Source organism: Heteronotia binoei, chromosome 21, assembly GCF_032191835.1.
Source record: "Heteronotia binoei isolate CCM8104 ecotype False Entrance Well chromosome 21, APGP_CSIRO_Hbin_v1, whole genome shotgun sequence".
NCBI lineage: Eukaryota > Metazoa > Chordata > Lepidosauria > Squamata > Gekkonidae > Heteronotia > Heteronotia binoei.
This window is the reverse complement of record NC_083243.1, coordinates 191651429-191672465: the sequence shown is the minus strand read 5'-3', so window position 1 is coordinate 191672465 and position 21037 is coordinate 191651429. Positions and strand designations below refer to the sequence as shown.

General features: G+C 41.2%; 1 protein-coding gene across 1 annotated transcript in view; it reads left to right on the top strand.

Annotated features, from left to right (window-relative positions):
• MYLK (myosin light chain kinase) overlaps nucleotides 1–21037 on the top strand; it is a 440102-nt gene that overhangs the window by 56398 nt on the left and 362667 nt on the right. Inside the window, exon 2 of the mRNA XM_060262723.1 lies at nucleotides 17143–17240. Within this exon, the coding sequence (XP_060118706.1) occupies nucleotides 17231–17240 (10 nt within the window). The 5' untranslated portion in view covers nucleotides 17143–17230. The remainder of the gene's footprint in view (nucleotides 1–17142; nucleotides 17241–21037) is intronic.

Here is a 21037-nt window from a genome sequence, read left to right as displayed (position 1 = left end):
TTCAGCTTCTCAGCCATTTCCCTATTCACCTTCAGTAATCCTCTTACCCCTTGGTCATCCAAGGGCCCCACTGCCTCCCTAGCTGGTTTCCTGCTTCTAATATATCTGAAGAAATTTTTATTGTTGGTCTTTATGTTTTTTGCAATATGCTCCTCATAGTCCCTTTTTGCCTGCCTGATCACAGTCTTGCATTTGATTTGCCACAGCCTGTGTTCCCTTTTATTAATCTCACTTGGACTAGCATTCCACCGCTTAAAGGAGTCCTTACTTTTTACAGCTGCCATTACTTTGTTTGTTAACCATGCAGGCCTTTTCTTATACCTGTTTGTGCCTTTCCTAACTGGCGGTGTATATTTTATCTGAGCTTCTAGGATTGCAGTTTTAATTAGCCTCCAAGCTTCCCCAAGGGTTTTCAGTTTCCTCTTCACATGCCTCCTCATCTCAGAGAATTTACCCCTTTTAAAGTTAAATGTGGTTGTGCCGGTCTTTTGGGGCAACTCCCTATTTATACAAATGGTGAAATCAATAACGTTATGGTCACTGCTCCCAAGCGGTGCAATCACGTTTACATCTCTCACCAAGTCTTGGGCATTACTTAGGACCAAATCCAGGATCGCCCCACCCCTGGTAGGTTCAGAGACCATCTGCTCCATAGCACAGTCATTGAGAGCATCAAGAAACTCAATCTCTTTCTCTCGACCAGAACACATATTGACCCAATCAATCTGCGGGTAGTTAAAATCACCAATTATGACACAGTTTTTACATTTAGCCGCTATATTTAATCCTTCCATCATATTATAATCGTCCTCTATCTTTTGATTTGGTGGGCGATAACAAGCTCCCATAGTTAAATTTCCTTTTGGGCCCTCTATTTCAACCCAAAGCATTTCTAGATGGGAATCTAATTCTCTGACCTCAGTCTTACTGGACCGTATACCCTCTCTGACATACAGAGTCACCCCACCTCCAACCCTTCCCTGATGCATTGCACCAGGCTTAGAAAGGAATTGCAAGCTGAAGCTTGGAATGCCATATGTAAATTCATCTTTTTCCACAGTGATATTAAAATGATTAATAAGCACTGTCGCTTTCTTTAGTACAGGAGTGTCAAATGTGCAGCCCGAGGGCCAGCTCTGTCCCCCAGAGAGCTCCTATCAGGCCCACAAGCAACTCACTGTTATCTGCTTCCTTCTCTCTTGCTTCTTTCTGCATTACAGCTTGCTTTGCCAGGCTTACTCAGTCACACAGAAGCTACACAGCAAAGCCTTTATTTTCTCCATTGGCTGACCAGCATATGAAGGAACGTATTTACAAAAGCTTGCAATGCCCAGCCACTTCATGTTTTCCCCAGGTCAGGCTAAAGCATTGACCACAAGATTTCTGTAATCAAAAGTAGGTTTGCAACTTATAGACGCACACCTGAATAACACCTGAACAGCATACTCAAGATGGCTCCAGATTTTGATGCAGTAATTCAGAGCAAGAGGTATTAGTTATCAGAGACTGTTAAATAAACAAAATATTGCAAGAGTGCTAATCTTTTAAGCATAATTTAATTTTTTAAAAAAAATCTTTAATTGTGTTTGTCTGTATCCTTTATAAAGTTTTTATCACCACTACCTGGCATTACATTTTATGGCACGCATGCCCCGGCCCAACAAGGTCTCATTTATGTCAGATCAGGCCCTTATAACAAATGAGTTCAACACCCCTGCTTTAGTATTTGGAACCCATTTCTTTCTTTTGTTAACCAGCATTCAACAGCTCTTCATATTCCATCAAGTGCTAGGAGTCTATGGAATGATGTCATCTTATTATCTATCTGAAGTAAATGTGTTGTTACTGTTTCTGTCTAGGCTAGATTTAAATAATAATAATAATAATAATAATAATAATAATAATAATAATATTTTATTTATATCCTGCCCTCCCCGCCGAAGCAGGCTCAGGGCGGCTAACAACATTTCATTCAATACATTATACAATGGGTATTAAAACAACATTAATCTTAAAAACATTCTAATTATAAACTAAAATCGACATTTCTGGTGCTATTCTATCAGCGAATATGATGGCAGGTCACTTTGAGCAAGTCCTTTGATCATTCAATCAGCAAAGGCCATCTTAAAAAGGATGGTCTTGCAGGCCCTGCGGAACGGTTCAAGGCTCCGCAGGGCCCGCACTTCTTCCGGGAGCTGGTTCCAGAGGTGTGGTGCAGCAATAGAGAAGGCCCGTGTGCGAGTGTTTTGGAGTCTTGCCTCCTTTGGCCCGGGGATAGTCAGCTGGTTCTTCTCCGCTGACCTCAGTGCTCTCTGGGGTTCATATGGGGAGAGAGGGTCCCTTGGGTAGACAGGTCCTTGGCCATATAGGGCTTTAAAGGTAATAACCAGCACTTTGTAACGGACCCGATATATAACTGGCAGCCAGTGCAGTCCACGCAGGCCCGGCCGTATGTGCTCCCACTTTGGGAGCCCTAATAACAACCTAGCTGCCGCGTTCTGCACCAGCTGCAGTTTCTGGATTCGGCACAGAGGCAGCCCCATGTAGAGGGCATTACAGTAATCCAGTCTTGAGGTGACCATTGCATGAATCACTGTTGCTAGGTCATGACGCTCTAGGAAGGGGGCCAACTGCTGTGCCCACTTCAGATGAAAAAACGCCGACTTGGCGGTGGCCGCTATCTGGGCCTCCATTGATAATGAAGGCTTCAGTAGAACAAATCAAAGCAGATGGCAAAAGATTATAGCTGTGTTCCATAAACGTCCAATAGCTGATGTACACCTCTTCTGAATTAAAATTGTGGGGCATGTTTTGTTTTCACATTGCAAATACTTTTTATAGAACATAATTCTTACTCTTGGTTGGAATTCTAGCAGGAGCTCCTTTGCATATTAGGCCATACATCCCTAATGTAGCCAATCCTCCAAGAGCTTATGTCATGAGCCCTGATGAGGGGGAGCTGGAAGGATTAACAGACCTGGAAGAGTTGCCAACCAGCTCCTCAGCCGAACAACCAGCAACTGGCCCATCAATCACTCTCCCCACATTCAAGGCACCGGTGCCTGCTGTTGACAATCAATCTCCTCCAAGTTCTCCCCCTTCCATCTCAAGAGTTCGAAGCAGGCTCCGGAAGGAACTTTCAGAGCAAAGACATGAGGCACACCAATGCTTCAGATCTCTCAGCACTGAGTTCTAGCAGAGTCGCTGCCACCCAGGGAGCAGGCTGATTGAGGCTCCCATATAACTCCCACTCAGGACCTGGTAACCTTGTGGAAGCAACAAGTCGATTCCCTGGCTTGCATCCATGCTCCTTCCTGATTCCGGATCCTGACGTGCTTGAATTCCTTGGCACCCTGACCCTTTAGCTTTTGGACATTGACTTCTGATTCCAGTTTGCGATTTTGCTTTAGTGACTTGGCCCCTGCTTGACTTCCTGGACTTTGACCTTGGACTGGCTTTGAACTCCCGCCTGCCTGCACTCTGAGAATGTGACAGCTTACAAGGCTCTTTTTTGTAAGCTCTTGGAGGACTGGCTACATCAGGGGTATGTGGCCTAATACGCAAAGGAACTCCTGCTAGAATGCCACCCCTGCTTACTCTTTTGAGAATAAATTAAATGTTATAGTTATTCATGTAAAACAGACAGGTTCTGATTTTTTTTCCAATAGCACTTATGGGCTTGTCAAATAGAAAGTAGACTTGCTTAATTTAGACTTCTGAAAGAAAACTCTAATTAGTGATGTTCAAGAACCTAGTTATATGTCAGGAAGGATGGCCCAATGTGAGCTTTTGTTGTTCCTTTTTTGTTTAATATGTTGTTTTCACTGGTTTGGTTCCTCTCAATTTTTGTTGCCATTGTTGGAAAGTATTTTCTTTAATGTCATTTATATGTTAATTGCCATTTATGTGCAATGTTGCATAAAATAACATTGAAGAATGCAGTAATTGTAGTGGGAGAGATGAACAGGATATTAAAAATGGGATATTCAGACTGAACTAGACTGCTTTTCAAGTTCTGATACATCTCAACCTTGTATGATCCCACTTTTCTCCCTGGAATTCAGCCATATTTTAAGATTACAGTTAAATGTTTTCAGGTAGGGGTGTCAAACATGTGACCTGGGGGCTGAATCCGGCCTCCAGGGGGCTCCTATGAGGCTCTCGAGCAACTGGCTGTCATCTGCTTCCTTCTCCCTCTCTCTTGCTTCCTTCTGCATAACAGCTTGCTTTGCAAGGCTTGCTCAATCACACAGGAGCTACAGAGCAAAACCTCTATTTTCTCCATTGGCTGAGGCTCCTCCCTTGGGTAGGAAGGAGGGGAGGCAGAGTTTGCTTTGCCAGACTCTCTCAATCATGTAGCAGAGCTACTGAGCCAAGCCCCTCTTCCTTTTATTGGCTGAAGCTCTTCCCCTTCCTGGTCCCCTGGGAAAGGAAGGAAAGAGCCAGAGCTTCCTTTGCCCAGTTCCCTGGATCCCATGGGAGAAATACAAAGAAAGCACCTTTAAGACCAATGAGTGCTAATATTTTAAGCATGTTTTAAAGTTTTTTTTTTAAAAAACTTTAATTGCGTTTGTGTCCTTTATAAAGTTTATATATCAGCTTTGTTGTTGTTCAGTCGCACAGTCGAGTCCGATTCTTTGCAGCCCCACGGACCAAGTCACACCAGGCCCTCCTGCCTTCCGCCATCCTCTGAAGTCTGCTCAAATTTGTGTTAATTACCTTGATTCGTAGATCTTACATTCCACATTCCAGTGCAGTATTGTTCTTTGCAGCACTGGACTTTCCTTTCACCATCAGACACATCCACAGCTTCCTAAGCTTAAATAGGTGCACACATGGCCCAGCTGACATGGCCTGGCCCGACACGGTCTCATTTATGCCAGATCCGACCCTCATAACAAATGAGTTCGACAACCCTGTTTTAAGGTATGTGCACTCTAATATCATGCATGACAGACTGGAGCTCCTGAAGACTTTGATTTCACCATGTTTGACAGGTAACCGTGTTTGAACTTGTAAAACACATTTTGGAGTATTTGAATGGAGCCTTAGTTTTTTAAATCATTTGGTTTCTCTTGTGCTGTACAAGGAATAAAGAATGCAGTCTTATATACTGAGGTACATTTTCCTCCTCCCTACCATATGGAACAGTCCTCGAAGAATATCTTTTCCCCTGTCATTTTACCCAACATGTCTGTTAACTACTGAGGCTCTTTGTAAAATAGCATAGCTCTCAAAGAATTGACTCCATAGTTGGCTTGAAATTGAAGAGGGAGGGGTTTGCAAAGATTTTGGTCAAAACTTGATTAGGTGTGAGAAGAGTGTCTGATTTCCACAGATGGTGAAAATATTGTGCCTTGTGCTTCTCAGTAGTATATCATAACACATTATTAATGAAGAATGATTAATCTCCTCCAGTGTTCTGTTCCAAATGCTATCGAACATCACTGGAGAACATTGTCAAGCATCGGTATTTCGAATAACCAAGCAATTGTTTGATACAAAGACTTGTTTTATTGATAATCCAGTACTTGCTCCAAGGTGTGATACCTTGGAAGCGATACAAAATTTCACACAGTATAGATTGTTAAAGGCTACTTCAAAGGCATTGGAAAAGATAGCTTCAAAACATAACATGCAGATGTGAATTACAACAAAGGTTCAAAGGGTACTATCAACTACCATTATATTACTACAACTTCTCCCGGTTCCCAGACATTCCTGTCTTTCTGATATGATGTATGGATGGGAACCGGTCGGGGGAGGCGCCTCGCTTCCAGCATCAAGGTTACTTGCATATTCTAAATCTTTTATCAAGAGGTGAGAAGGAAGGAAAGAAAAAGAAAAGGGGGGGAGGGAGAAGCAAGCTTTGAAATGCAACTATGAGAGAGAAGAATTTAGAGGCCGAGAGGAAATGACTTCCAGCACATACAATGATACAATACCCAGAAATATCATGCTCGACAAACATTCCCATTGGGTTCATCTTCATTTTGCTGTCATTTTGGCAAAGTGGCAACATACTGTCTGGCATTGTACAAACTTAACTTTGCCTAACATAAGCAACATTGAACAAAGTCCACTTGGTTATTATGTGCTTATTTTCCCAGAATGCCCATTCTGGTAAGAGGCATTGTAATTCGTTTACCAGGAATTAGTCATATATTGAATTCTGCATTTTCCCTTTGCTAAAGCCAGTACCATCAAAATACTATCGGATCTGTGTTGACTTACTGAAGAGCTAAATTTGAATTCAGTGGCACCTTAGGAAAGGAACAAATTAATCAAATGTGGGAGCAAAAATGCAAACAAAATAAAAGAAATCAAATAAAAGAAATTAGATACAACTTAGAGACCAAAAGTTTTTGTGAGGTGTAAGCTTTTGAGAGTCAGATCTCCCTTCATTCAGATAAAAGCTTTGACTTTTGAAAGCTTATATCTCAAAAATATAAGGTGCTATTGGATTCAAATCTAGTTGTTCTTCTGAAGACCAACTCTGAGCCTTATTGAGTAACTACTTAAGATCTTCTCAGCATGGTTCCTGAATGTACAGAATTGTTTCATCTCACTGTTGGTGTAAGGAAAGTGAATTTGTCACATGTCAGAACCTGGGACAAAGATTTAGGGAAAACACAGAAATAACAGGAATAAAGATGCCAGAGGATCTCTTGGCAATTGTTCTAGTGGGACTACAAGGGGTTTGGAAAAAATGAGAGCTCAAATTCATTTTTGATTTTTCTATTGTAGACAGTTGCACAATAGTGGAGGGAAAAGGAGTTAGCAAAGCTCCCCTTCTGAAAGATTAAAAGTTGAGTAGCTGTGCATGCGCACAAAAGCTTGTACCCAGAATTAAAAGTTGTTGGTCTTAAAAGTGCCACTGGACTCAGACTTTGTTCTGTGAATTCATTACGTATACTGTGACTCTTGCTTTGCCGATGCTGTTTGCCCTCTCTGATCACCTTTTGTTCTTTTGACTGGATCCCTTTTTCATTTGATTCCCACACAAACAAGACTCGGGCATAGGATTGAAAATGGAAACAATCACAATTCCCTGGACCACGTCCTTCCTCCTAAATTTGCAATAAAGATCTTCCAATCCTCCTGGAGTGTTCAGTGGGCAGAGTCAGCGTTAGGTCTGGTTAACATTAAAGATCTCCCTTTCCACAAACGGCCAGTCTTTTGCAGCTCCCTTGCTCGTGGGCCAACAACAGCCAGCAACAGGCATGCTCACAAGGGTTGGTCGAACTTGGCAATGGCACTGCTGCTCATCACAAGCTGTGGGGGCTGGGTAGAGTTTTGCTCTGGATAGTGTATACCCCCTCTCAAAACTGTTGTTGCCTGGGAGTAACAAGTTCTCCTGACTTAACCAAGAGCAGGGATGTCAAACATGCAGCCCATAGGATGGATCAGGCCCCGGAGGGCTCCTATAAGGCCTGTGTGCAACTTACTGTCATCTGCCTCCTTCTGTCTCTCGTGCTTCCTTCTGCATCACAGCTTGCTTTGCCAGGCTTGCTTAGTGAAGCTACAGAGCAAAGCCTCTATTTGCTCCACCGGCTGACCAGCCCTTGAAGCAATTTATGTACAAAAGTTCACAATGCCCAGCCATTTCATATTTTCTTCTGGGTCTTCGGCTCAGAGCATTGACCATGAGATTTCTGTAATAAATGCCAATAAATCAAAAGTAGGTTTGCAACTTACAGATACACACCTGAACAGCATACTCAAGATTGCTACAGCACAAACATTGTTTCCAGATTTTGATGCAATAATTCGGAGCAAGAGATGTCAGTTATCAGAGACTGTTAAATAAAATATTGCAATAGTGCTAACCTTTTAAGCATGTTTTAAGTTTTTAAAAAGTAATTGTGTTTGTGTCCTTTATAAAGTTTATATGTCCACTACTAGGCATTTTATGACACGCATGGCCAAGCCCGACAAGGTCTCATTTATGTCAGATCTGGCCCTCATAAGAAATGAGTTTGACTCTGATTCAGAGTGGAGGGCAGAATATAAATCCAATGTCGTCTTCTTCTGTAAGGAGATAATAGGCTCACCTTGTTTCTCGGAGCTTGTGCAGTCTCATGTGGACTTGGGATATGTTCGCCCCACGAATTTTCTGTACACAATGTTGAAAATAGGTATAAAACCACATGAAGAATGGTCTTTCCATTTTACCCACAGCTATGAGCGGAGAGATGGCTATCAGCTCTTTGTATGCACAGCTGTTTTCACATTCTATACTAATGTACATGTGGTGGAATGGTCCTGCTCTGTCCTGCAGGCCATGATCCATCCTGGCCACCAAATCTTTCCCAACACCGGGAAAGGCTTTTCTCTCTCTCTGTTCAACCACTGCCACCACCTGACCTGTGTAGAAATTGCACTGGGAGGGTCAAGAGGACTCCCAGCTTCCTTTCCAAGTTCTGAGGCCTTGCTTCTGCATCTCCCAGTGCCTGGTTACCATGGGGACATCTTACTGTCTTGTGTACCATTGGAGGAATAGCCACTTGCCAATTGACTGCCCTCCCCTTCCTCAGGTTGCTTCTTTTAAAATAGTGTGTCCAAGATGGTGGAGGTATATATGGCACAGAGAACCGCTACTAGAATCAAAAGTTATAAAGCATGTATTACAAAGAAAATGTTCACAAGCATATTTTTAGTACAGCACCAGACTGAGCAAGGGATTCAAAAGAAAAGGGTAAAACACAATTTCTCTGTCCCTCCCTTTTTACATGCCCTATAAGATGTTAAATATAAGCAGACTCCTTGGTTTAGAAGGTTACAAACCTTTACAGGTGTACCATTACCTTCAAACTTCCTTCAAGTGTACAAACCCCCAAATGCCAATGGCAACCTCCAAATATCAGTTAAAGTTCTGAGTACTTTGTTGGAGTCAACACAAAAAAGGTCTTCTTCCTTGCTCCCAGGTCAGGCTGAGTCAAAGAAGCTTTTCCTGAAGTCTCCAGGAGTTTCTTTCAATAGTATTTATAGTATTTAATACCTCCAAATCTCTGTTCCCTGCTTTTTTTTTTGCGGGGGGCAGCTTGAACATCCCATTGTCTCTAGCTAGACTTATTAGCATTTCTAAAAAAGCAGCTGAGGTGAGGTTGGAAAGCAACTGAACGGACTTTCCCCTTCCTGCCTGTTTTCTACCCAGAAAGAAAGGTTTTACTCAGTTCAGACCTCCATCCAAAAATGTATTTCTTCACAATGCACAACCGCATAGAGATATTCAGCACAGTTCTGTCTAAATTGGGCCTCTAGAAATTTGTACATCTGAGTGCTTATCTGAAGATTCTTCCGAGCACAGTCTCATGCTTGTTAGCCTAGAAAAGTCTCAAGAATGCATCCGTGAGAATGTTGGGAAAATTTCATGTGGCCTTTCAGTCTTACAGAGATGCACTTGGGAACATAATCCTCCAACACAGATTGGATATCAGAGCTAGGCTACCCCTTGATTTCCACATTTATGATACGGGGATTTGAATGCCTTCCACCTCTTGCTTGCCTTTCGTATATGCTGAGTAGCTTAATCCATTAATGTATGTAAAGGGCCTTAAGGAGAGTGCTATTTAAGAGCTTAGTAGTGCTATTATTAAAGCAGTTTACAGAGCTTATGGTTGTTGACTGCAAGGCCTGAAACGGGCTACACAGTTCGTGGCAAATTTCAGTTTGTGCAAGGAAAACTTATTTCTTGCTGCACTGTTTTCTTCTAATATTGACTTACCTTGAGTCTGTGTACCTTACAAGGACTATTGGCAGTAGACACGACTTAGAAGGACTTCAGGAGTCTTCAAAACTTGCCTCTCTTTCCTAAACACACTTCAGATCTCTCAATATTCTTACATTGACGTTTTCTTCAAGATGAACTGGGTAATGGCATGTGGTGGTGAGTCAAAACAATATTAGACAAATAATAGAATGGCTATATGATTAAACTCAAGGCATTCCTTCCCTTGCAAGTGTAACGGCTAGTATTCTACAGCAAGGGGACCAGTTTACATCCCTTTGATATAATGATTAAACAGTTACTGATGTTATGAAATCAATTGACTTCTAGAAGAAGATTTTTCAGAGAGGGAGGTTTCTAACTGGCTGTGTTTCTTTTCAGGGAAAGTTGTATTTTGCTCAAACTTTTTTTCTACAGTTATGAAGATATCAGTTCCGTTTTTAGTGTGGGAGACTGTAGCTTCTGAACCTAGAATACTTTATGTGTCGTTTATATGTTTATCCACGCTAGGGCAAAACTAGAGGGATGGCAGAAGAACTGCGTGGTTAAGCACTGATCTGCTCTTATGGCATAGAGGGAGAATGATGGAGATCCATTTTTCATATCAGGAGAAGTATATTTACTGGCAAATCAAATCAAATAAATATATATGTGGTTGAGGAATGCAGAGCTTCCTGCTCAAATCTTAGCTTCGTATGGCCAGGAATTTCACTGGAGCGCTGATATATGCCGTTGGAGAAAAGCTCTTGGAGAGAGGTCCAAGTGGGCAGCCGTGTTGGTCTGAAGTAGTAGAACAAAATAGGAGTCGATTGCACCTTTAAGACCAACTTAGTTTTATTCAGAACGTAAGCTTTCGTGTGCATGCCCACTTCTTCAGACGAGGAATGAGGTACAGTAAGCAGAGACACATAGCTGGTGCGGTTTGGAATGCAAAGTGATACAAAGTGAAAATCCAATAGCAGAATGGTAAAATTAACAAATTCAGAAAACCTTTGCTCTGGGTTGCATTAGCGTGGGAAACCATAAAACAGTAACATGTCAGAATGTGAGAATGCCTGTTAATTATTCTATTGCTAATAATCCTGAGTCAAAATGAGAGCATTTCTTTCCCAGAAGTTTTTCCTGTCCAACTAATTTACCTTTTAACATGTAACATAAATATATACATCATTCTAGTTTGCCATTAGGAAAAAATACATTAAAACAGGGGTGGCCAACAGTAGCTCTCCAGATGTTTTTTTTGCCTACAACTCCCATCAACCCCAGCCATTGGCCATGCTGGCTGGGGCTGATGGGAGTTGTAGGCAAAAGACATCTGGAGAACTACCGTTGGCCCACCCCTGCATTAAAATATAGTGGAAGATGGGCTTAGGATACTTAATGAGATAAACAGCCAACATCTTTTGTTTGAGTATGTCAATACAAAAGCATTATTCTGATACACTGACCTAAAAGAGAAATACATTGGAATACTGTGGCTGTATCACCATAGTTGGTGAAAGTGGGTTTAGCATATGTAATGAGATAAAAAACAAAATAACATCCCTGTTCAGTCCTGGGGAGGTGTTTGTTCCAAGTTTCATAATAGTTTGTAATTCAGCAGTTTCCCTCTCCATCCTGTCCTTGAAGTTCTGAGAGTGGGTTTAATATCTGTAATGAGATAAAAAGCCAATATCCCTGTTCAGTCCTGGGGAGGTGTTTGTTCCAAGTTGCATAATAATTTGTAATTCAGCAATTTCTCTCTCCGTTCTGTTCTTGAAGCTCCTTTGCAATAAAACGGCTACTTTGAGGTCACCCATGGAATGCTCTGTTAAAGTGGTCCCCCACAGGTTTCTCAGTTTTGTCATTCCTCGTGTCAGATTTGTGTCCATTTATCCTTTGGCATAGGGTTTGTCCTGTTTGCCCCGTGTAGAGAACTGAAGGGTATTGTTGGCATTTAATGGTTGTCTGGGAAATGTATTCAGTTGTGACTTCTAGAGTTACTGCATCATTGTTATTACAATCCTAAGCGGGTGATAACCATTTGAAAACAGCCAGGTGAAGGAGACAATATTTCATGTCAGCTCTCTTTAATGGCAGGTTCCAGATGCATATTATGATACACTAGACAAAATGCTTATGTTTTTATCGATAGCTGTATGATGGATAGGGTTGATGGTGGGGTGGGAGTTTTTCCTGTTGGGGGGCTGCTGAACCCTCTCTGTGAAGGTTGGAGGTAGGGTGTGTGGTGGAGCTGTGCTTGCTGTTCCAAAAATGGAGATGTTCCACTGCCTTGGGTGTATTCCGTTGCATTTCCCCTCCCTTTTATTGTGGGAGTTCCAGAATCCCCTTACCCTACTCTGTAGCAGGGAGTGGAAAAGACACACAGACACAGAGTTTCCCCACCCTCAGAAGTCCCAGGCGAGAGAGGTGAAAAACAAGAATGTAGTAAAAATAAAGTGATGACCCCCCCCCTTTTTTTTTTTTTGCTCCTGACAGTGAGTCGTCTGCACTCGGGACAGCTTTAAAAACAAGCCTGTGTCTGTCAGCAAAAAGCCAACTTCAGCTGGGAAGCAGGGGCCAGCGTGAAAAAAAAAATCTGCCCACTCCCTCCCCCAGCCTCTGCTCCAGACTTCTGAGAGAGGGCATAGAGAGGAAACAATGATTTCTTTTCCCCGTGTTGGAAATTTAGAGGCATAGTTTGGGAACAGAGCAAAACAAACGTCTCTTCCAGCTCCAGAGGAATCATTTTAAATACAGGCAAAGATCTCTAGGACTGTTAGAGCCTTCCAACTGAAGCAGTTAATAAGTGAAATTGGTCAGTGTTTCTTAGCATTTGCTCATTGTGCCATTTCAGAGTATTGTTTTCCCTTTGCTTTCTTGCTTCCTTTCTTCTCTTCCTCCCTTTCTACCCATCTATTTGAGCTCTCTCTCTCTCCCTCTCTGTGTCTGTTCCATGATTTCTGCCAGCCCCTCTTCCAAGTCCCTGAATCAGTAGGTCTGTTGCTCAGGCTTTATAACGTTGGGACCTTAATGGAGTCTTTCATTGATCAGGATAACTGATCATAAACATGCTACATGGAAGTAAATCCCGATGATTTCATTCACTCATCAATCAGCTTGCCTATGTAAACTTCTCAGTGCAGTCCTAAACTCAGTTACACCACTCTAAGCCTGTTGGCTTTGCTGGACTTTAAAGGATATAACTCTGATTAGGATTTCACTGTACATGTATTCATATTAGGGTTGCCAAGTCCAATTTAAGAAATATCTGGGGACTTTGGGGGTGGAGCCAGGAGACTTTGAGGGTGGAGCCAGGAGATATTAGGGGTGGAGCCAAGATCAAGGCTGTGACAAGCATAATTGAATTCCAAAGGGAGTTCTGGCACATTTAAAGGGACGGCACACCTTTTCAGTGCCTTCCTTCCATAGGAAATAATGAAGGATAGGGGCACCTACTTTTGGGGCTCATAGAATTGGACCCCCTGGTCCAATAGTTTTGAAACTTGGGGGATATTTTGGGGAGAGGCACTAGAAGCTGTACTGAAAATTTGGTGCCTCTACCTCAAAAAACAGCCCCCCAGAGCCCCGGATACCTGCAGATCAATTCTCCATTATTTTCTATGGGAATAAATCTCCATAGGGAATAACAGAGTTCCCAGCAGACATTTCCCTCCCCTCCCCCCGCTTTCTGATGACCTTGAAGCGGGGAGAGGGCCTCCAAACCGGGGGATCCCCTGCCCCCACCTGGGGATTGGCAACCCTAATTCATATACCAAATGATTTGTTATTTGTGTGCTAAAACTGTTTTCTGTTTCAGGAAGAAAATGAAGGATTGTTGTATTATTTGTTCTCAAGTTTGTTTGTTTTTTAAAAAAGTGGCAATTTCAAGTAGATTTCTATATCAGTGATTGCAAACTTGGGACCTGCTCAATGATTTTTAAAGACCCTCCAAATGGAGCGGCACACAATTAGGATTATTATGCAAGGGCTTTTCTGCTTATCTGTGGACTATATCAAGAAAATTATGCACAGTCCTTTTTTTTTAGCTCATCACAGGTTTCCTGATCCCACTGAAATATGAACCTCTGAAGATGACTAAAGATTTATTCCTCCCTTCTCTCCTTGTTTTTGTGTTCTGTTTGCCATATTGATATCCTGCTTTTCCGTTTTCATTGCGCTCTTATATATAAAATATGTTCTGTACTCCACTCTGTACTTTACATTTATTTGGTCTCTCTCTTTTCCCTTTAAGGCTAACAGATGTATTTATATAAGCCCTGAAAACATAAGAGCCCTGCTGGATTAGACAAATAGTCCATCTAGTTCAGAATCTTGTCTCACATAGTGGCCAATGAGTGCCTTTTAGGGTTGCCAATCCCCAGGTGGGGGCAGGGGATCCCCCGGTTTGGAGACCCTCCCCCCGCTTCAGAGTCATCAGAAAGCGTGGGGAGGGGAGGGAAATGTCTGCTGGGAACTCTGTTATTCCCTATGGAGATTTATTCCCATAGAAAATCATGGAGAATTGATCTGCGGGTATCTGGGGCTCTGGGGGGGGGCTGCTTTTTGAGGTAGAGGCACCAAATTTTCAGTACGGCATCTAGTCCCTCTCCCCAAAATACCCCCCAAGTTTCAAAAGGATTGGACCAGAGGGTCCAATTCTATGAGCCCCAAAAGAAGGTGCCCCTATCCTTCATTATTTCCTATGGAAGGAAGGAATTGAAAAGGTGTGCCATCCCTTTCAATGTGATGGCCAGAACTCCCTTGGAGTTCAATTATGCTTGTCCCAGCCTTTATCTTGGCTCCACCCCTAATGTCTCCTGGCTCCACCCCCAAAGTCCCCAGATATTTCTTGAATTGGACTTGGCAACCCTAGTGCCTTTGGATGGCCAACAACAGGGCATAGAGGTCAAGGCCTTCCTCATATGTTGCCTCTTGGCTCCGGGATTCAGAGGCTTAATACCTCTGAATGTGGAGTTTCTCCTTAGTCACCAAGGCTAGAAGCCATTTATAGATACCCTCCATGAATCTATCTAATCGTCTTTTAAAGCTGCTTATTCTTGTGGCCATTACTGCATCTTCTGGCAGTACATTCCACATTTTTAGAAGTCTCTGTGTAAAGTAGTATTTCCTTTTAAGATGTTGTTTAAGATAAGGCTGTTTAAGATAATGGAGCTGTGATTCTCATGCCTTGTAGTGGCACTGGCGAGAATAAACTGTGGAACGAGAACATCAGAAATGCTGCAGTTCTCGAAATTTATCAGTATTTGTTTAAAATATACTTGATCATCTTTCATAAAAAAGCATTTAGATTTCAAGTGCATTTATATAGAACTCAACAGTTTAATCACCATTAATTTACACAAGAACAGATCTGGCAGTGTATTAATAAATCCAGGCTTGGCAGAGAAATTTAAACTAGCAGTTAGAACTTATTATCTTGCCTGCAAAGAAAGGTTTTCAGCACATGCTTAAATTAACTATCTCTCATCACTTGCAGAATTGAAAATGTTATGTGTATCCTTGGGTTAAAAGGTTTACTAAAAGAGCATGTTTTGAATTAGGTGATAAAGTGGTGGTCAGTGTTATATGTTCCCATTAATCGTTCAGTCTTTTCTTTTCTTATTTAATGCAATCACATTTTGCTTTCTTTTATTTTTTAAGCCTCTTGTGACAGTTTTAAAACTCTGGTGGTAAATTATGCACCACATAATTTCCCTTATCGTTACACTTAGGGGGGATTCTGATTTAGAGGCATAATCCCACAGATGGTAGCTTCACCCCATTGGCTCCTCAGCCAAGCTGCTTCATGGGAGGTTTCTGAAGATCCCTTACATGCAGAGGCTATATGAATGTGGAAGAAAGGAAGTAGAAAGCATTGAGCATGTTCTTCTGTATTGTGGTTATTACTCTGACACTCATATTAAGTATTTAGATCAGTTGTTAGTGGATTTAATAGGCTAATCTGATAACTATAAATCCCTTTTTCTTCTTTCCTCGAAAAATGCTGTAACTATTGAAATGGTGGCAAATTTTTTGTATCTGGCTTCAAAAAGGCATGATTTGTGTTACTTGTATTAAGTACTCCTTATCTCCTGTATACTTCTTAGTGCATAATGCCAATAAAGGTTAATGTTGTATCACCACATAATTTTGTGCATAAGTAACAAAGCTAAAATGTCTAGAATTGCTTAAAAAGAACACTGAGGTTCCAGCAAGATCATCTGATTCTCCTGTAGATGTTCTCAGGTTCATGTTTAATCACTTGCATTTCAGGTGTTGGGGAAAAAAAAAAGTTTTCCTTAGAGAGCCAGGGCTAGTCAGTTAGACAATACTGGTCTAGCTGGACTAACAGTACATAAGACACTTCATATGGAAGGTTTCCCTTTAAAATTGTGTCCTAGAGAAAGCTGTGATACTGGCTTGTACATGTAGTTTCAATCCTAGACTGTATGCATGTTCTCAGAAGAATGTCTGAAGAATGTCGGCCTCAGATCAGTGAACCCATGCATCAGTTATGTTAGGATTTCCAGCCTCCAGGTGGGGCCTGGAGATTTCTTGCTTTTCCAACTGATCTCCAGCTGGCATAGATCAGCTCCCCTGGAGAAAATGGCTCTTTGAAGGATGGACTCTATGGCATTGTACCATGCCGAGGCCCCTCCCCTCCCCAAGCCCCACCCTCTCCCAGATCCACCTCCAAAGTCTCTAGGTTATGTCATCATCACTCTGAAAACCGAGTGGATGATGGAAGCAGCTAAAAATGGGCCATCCACAGGTAAGGTAGGGTGCTTGTTCATACTTCAGGACCTTCCCCTAAACACAGAAAAACATATTATAAATTAATCAGATGATAAAAGGGGAAACCACTAAACAAAAGCAGCCTGATGAGGAATAAGGGATGGAAATGGGAAGAAATGGGCTTTCCAAATTCTTTCTGTGGCAGTTCTCACAGGCTACCACTATGTATCCAGTGGTAACAGTGGCAGGAAAATAGTAACTGTAGAGGAAAACCAGAGTTTAGAAGGGAAAATTCAGGGAGGTGTGTTGGGATCAGATTCTCTTCTCCCCTGATTCTGTGCAGGCCTCCAACATGTCCCTGTATCTAATAGTAAAGTGTCTGGCCCTCATTATGGTAATGAAAGCAGCAAAACCAGGCCACCCATAGACAAGTTAAGGGTTTCACCAAATTTGGTAAGCTGAAAAATATGCTTTTGTAAACTAACCAAAAGAAAATATTGGCCTGCTCAACCATGTAAGAGATTCTGAATATGTATGGGTGAGCAATTTACAAATGGTCACACTTTTTGACTGTTTCCACCAAAATGCTTACCCTGGCACTCAAGCTCACAATCATTCAGAGCAAGTGATTTATTCCACACGATTCTGCATTCCAGGATTTGACCTGCGTGTTTCTACCTCTCTCCCCGCAGTTTCCATAGAAGTGGGAGCCAGAGTTGGAGGCGCACTTATAATTCCAAATCCTCTGCTTTTATTTCTTCATGGTCTTTGTGCATCTGCATGTCTGAAGGTGAGAATTTTTTTGTGCCTAAAAGCTAGTTCTAGAAGTTTCCAAATCACAGGTGCACAGCCTACAGTGTGAATGCACTTTATGCTTTGTACTTGTTGGCATTTGGATTACAGGTACGTTTAAGTTCAGTTCTTTAGCAGTAAACTGGTATGCAGAAATTTATCAGGTTTAACATTTCTGAACATAGAGATAGACAATGATAGGAAAATTTTCAGTTGTGTAATTTTCAGATAGTTAGATTGTTTTTAAGAGCCAGTTTGGTGTAGTGGTTAAGTGTGCGGACTCTTATCAGGGAGAACCGGGTTTGATTCCCCACTCCTCCACTTGCACCTGCTGAGATGGCCTTGGGTCAGCCATAGCTCTGGCAGAGGTTGTCCTTGAAAGGGCAGCTGCTGTGAGAGCCCTCTCCAGCCCCACCTACCTCACAGGGTGTCTGTTGTGGGGGAGGAAGGTAAAGGAGATTGTGAGCCGCTCTGAGACTCTTCGGAGTGGAGGGCGGGATAGAAATCCAATATCATCTTCTTCTTCTTCTTCTTCTTCTTCTTCTTCTTCTTCTTCTTCTTCTTCTTCTTCTTCTTCTTCTTCTTCTTCTTCTTCTTCTTCTTCTTCTCCTTCTCCTCCTCCTCCTCCTCCTCCTCCTCCTCCTCCTCCTCCTCATAGGAGAAATGCTTGAATAACAAGCAGAGCATATGGGAGCCAAAAGTGTGTACAGGGCAAGCCCTGAGTGAGTTATAACACCTTTACTATAGCTGCTTCTTATTATCTCTCTTAGATAAGAAAACTGAAGTGTGACCTGCTATTCAAAGGGATACTAGTGGGAAGTTCCTTGGCAGGACTGAGTGAGTCAGGAAAAGGAAAGTGAAATGGAGCTGTGATTCTCATGCCCTGTAGTGGTATTGGTGAATGTAATTTGTGGCATGAAGACATCTGAAATTCATCTCAGCCTCGCTTTGGAGAAATCTGTCCAGAGATCTGTATATTCTTTTTAAAAAAATTATTAAACATTTAACAGAAAAAACAGAATTAGGAAAAATTATAAAAGGGACTATATTTTGTTTTTCATCTACACCTGGTACATCAATTCTCTATTCACTCTATTATAGATCCATTTAAAAACCCCTCTCCTTTTATCTATAATTCATTTCTCCCTCTTTTGTTTTTCAAATCCATAAATCATTGGTTCATTTTTTTTCTGTTTCCTGCAAAAAGTCCATCAGAGGTTTCGGGTTAGCTATATATTTGTCTAATGTGTTTTCTCTAGTCAAAGAGGGAAGTTTAGCCACTTCTACAAATCCCATCAGCTTCACCATCCATTCTTTTGTTGTAGGTATTACAAAAGATTTCTATTTCAGGGCATATAATAATCTTGCCACCGTTGTCATATACAAAAATAAAGTGTGTTCTTTCTAATTGACCATTTATTAATCACAACCAAAAGGCCTTTGGTTTCAATTGTATATTAATCTTGATTTTTTTCTGGATAACAGAATGAATTTGTATCCAGAATTGTCCAGTTCTAATACATGTCCGCCTTAAATGATAAAATGTACCTTCTTGCAGTTCACATTTCAACACTGACTTACTCAAAATATTTTAATATATTTCCACCAATTTTTTTAGAGACATAAACCACCGACATATCATTTTATAGAAATTCTCTTCTAAGTTAGTACTTAATGTATATTAAGACCCTTCAGCCATATATTTTGCTATTGTTTCAGTTGTATGTTAAACCCAAAATTTTTAGCCCATTTTACCATAGAACTTTTAATTTGTTGTTCCTCTGCTTCAAATTTCAATAACAATTTGCACATTTTGCAGTAACATGTTCAACATTCTTATGTAGTTATGTTTCAAATTCTGTCATAGGTTGTTCAAAACCAGAGATCTCTTATATATTTAAAATCTTTCTAACAATTGCACATAACTCTCTTCACTTATAAGTCTCTTAAAATCTTTATTCTTTTAATCTTCTTTTGTCTTATATCTCTGTTCAATATTTGAAGAACGAAGATAAATAGGAGTGGAGATGGTGGATACCCTTGTACCTTTTTAAATGACACATGATTTTGTTAAATCACCATTAACGATTATTGTGGGCTGTGAGGTATAGATCAATTTCACCTATTTTATAAAATTTTCTCCAAAATTCATATCTTCTAGAAGTCTGAATAAAGAATTCCAGTTCAGGTTGTCCAACCCTTTCTGCACATGCAAAAAAAATCACTCCAGCTTTTTAAAATTATTATTATACTTCCCTACGTATTCCAAAGCATCTATTACAATTCTAACATCTCTTAGGTAAAACAAACTCTTCAACTGTCTCTTAGGTAAAACAAACAAACCCGCTTTGATCTTCATGTATAAATCCTTGTAAAATCAATTTCAACCTTTCCACGAAAATTCTGGTAAACAATTTATAGTCATTAATAATGAAATTGGTCTGTAATTTCTTGTTGAAGTTAAATCCTGTGCCTTGTTGGTATCAATGCAATATTATTTCCGTGTCTCAGGCATCCCCCCACCTTTAAGACAGAGTTAATTGTAGTTGCAGAGGTTGTAAAATTTCATCCTCAGAACATTTATCATATATACCCAATAGAGTATCTGGTCCTGGCACTTTTCCTTGTTTGATCTTTTTCATAGTTTTCACTAATTCTCTTATCACTATAGGTCCATTCATAATTTGTTTTTGTTCTTCTGAAATCTTAGGCTAATTTTATTTACGGAGGTATTCATCTGTTTTTACCAATGGGATATTGCGGGCTTTTATAAAATAAAATAATATTTTTGAAAAAATATTTTGGATAGCCACATTATCTGTCAAAACATTATCTCCTTGTAATTTTTAAATCATTTTCCTTTATCTTTCTTTTTTCAGTTTATAGGCCAACCATCTTCCTGCTTTATTTGCAAATTCAAAATCTCTCTGTGAATACCCTGTTTCCCCGAAAATAAGACCTACCCAAAAAATAAGCCCTAGCAGGATTTCTATGCATTTGTTAAATATAAGCCCTACCCCGATAATAAGACCTAGTGATGGGCGTGGCTGTGCAGCGTATCTGCATAGCCACGCCATGCATTTCGGCGTGGAGCGGTAAGGAAGACTGAAATACCTTTTATTTGCTACAACTCCTTTCTCCGAGCCATTCGCACTTGCGTGGGTGCGCGAGTGGCAACCACATCACTCCTTTCTCCTAGCCGTTTGTGCATGCGCGCGTGTGGTAACCGCAGTCGCAGGCATCCTATTGCGCACGCGCGAACGGGTAGGGGAAAGGAGTTCAAACATCACTAGCAGCAGCCCACTGTATTTGAATAAATGTAGATTGTTGTATTATACTTAATAAAAATAAGACATCCCCTGAAAAGAAGCCCTAGTGTGTCTTCTTGAGAAAAAAATAAATATAATACAGTGTCTTATTTTCGGGGAAACACGGTATCTACCAGCAGAAGATAACACTTCATTCATTGGAAGCAGTGGACCTACAGGAAATAAGTAAATAATGCATTTCTTAGTCTTTAAGATGGTTCAGGACTCAGTAATCTGGATCAATAGTAGAGCTCCCCCCCCCCCCCGCTTTCACGAACAGAAAGCACTTCCACTCATGACTCACCTGTCAAACTGCATCCCCTCTGCCCACATCCCCGTTCTCTTCCTGAGGATCCTCAAAAGGAGGCTGAAGAAGACCAAAGGGAAGTGGGAAAGTTCCAGTCTGCAAAGATCTCTACTTAACAACAATTTGAATCTAACTCACTCTTGTTTTTTCTGCAGCAGGCTAAAATGCCTCCCCCCCCCC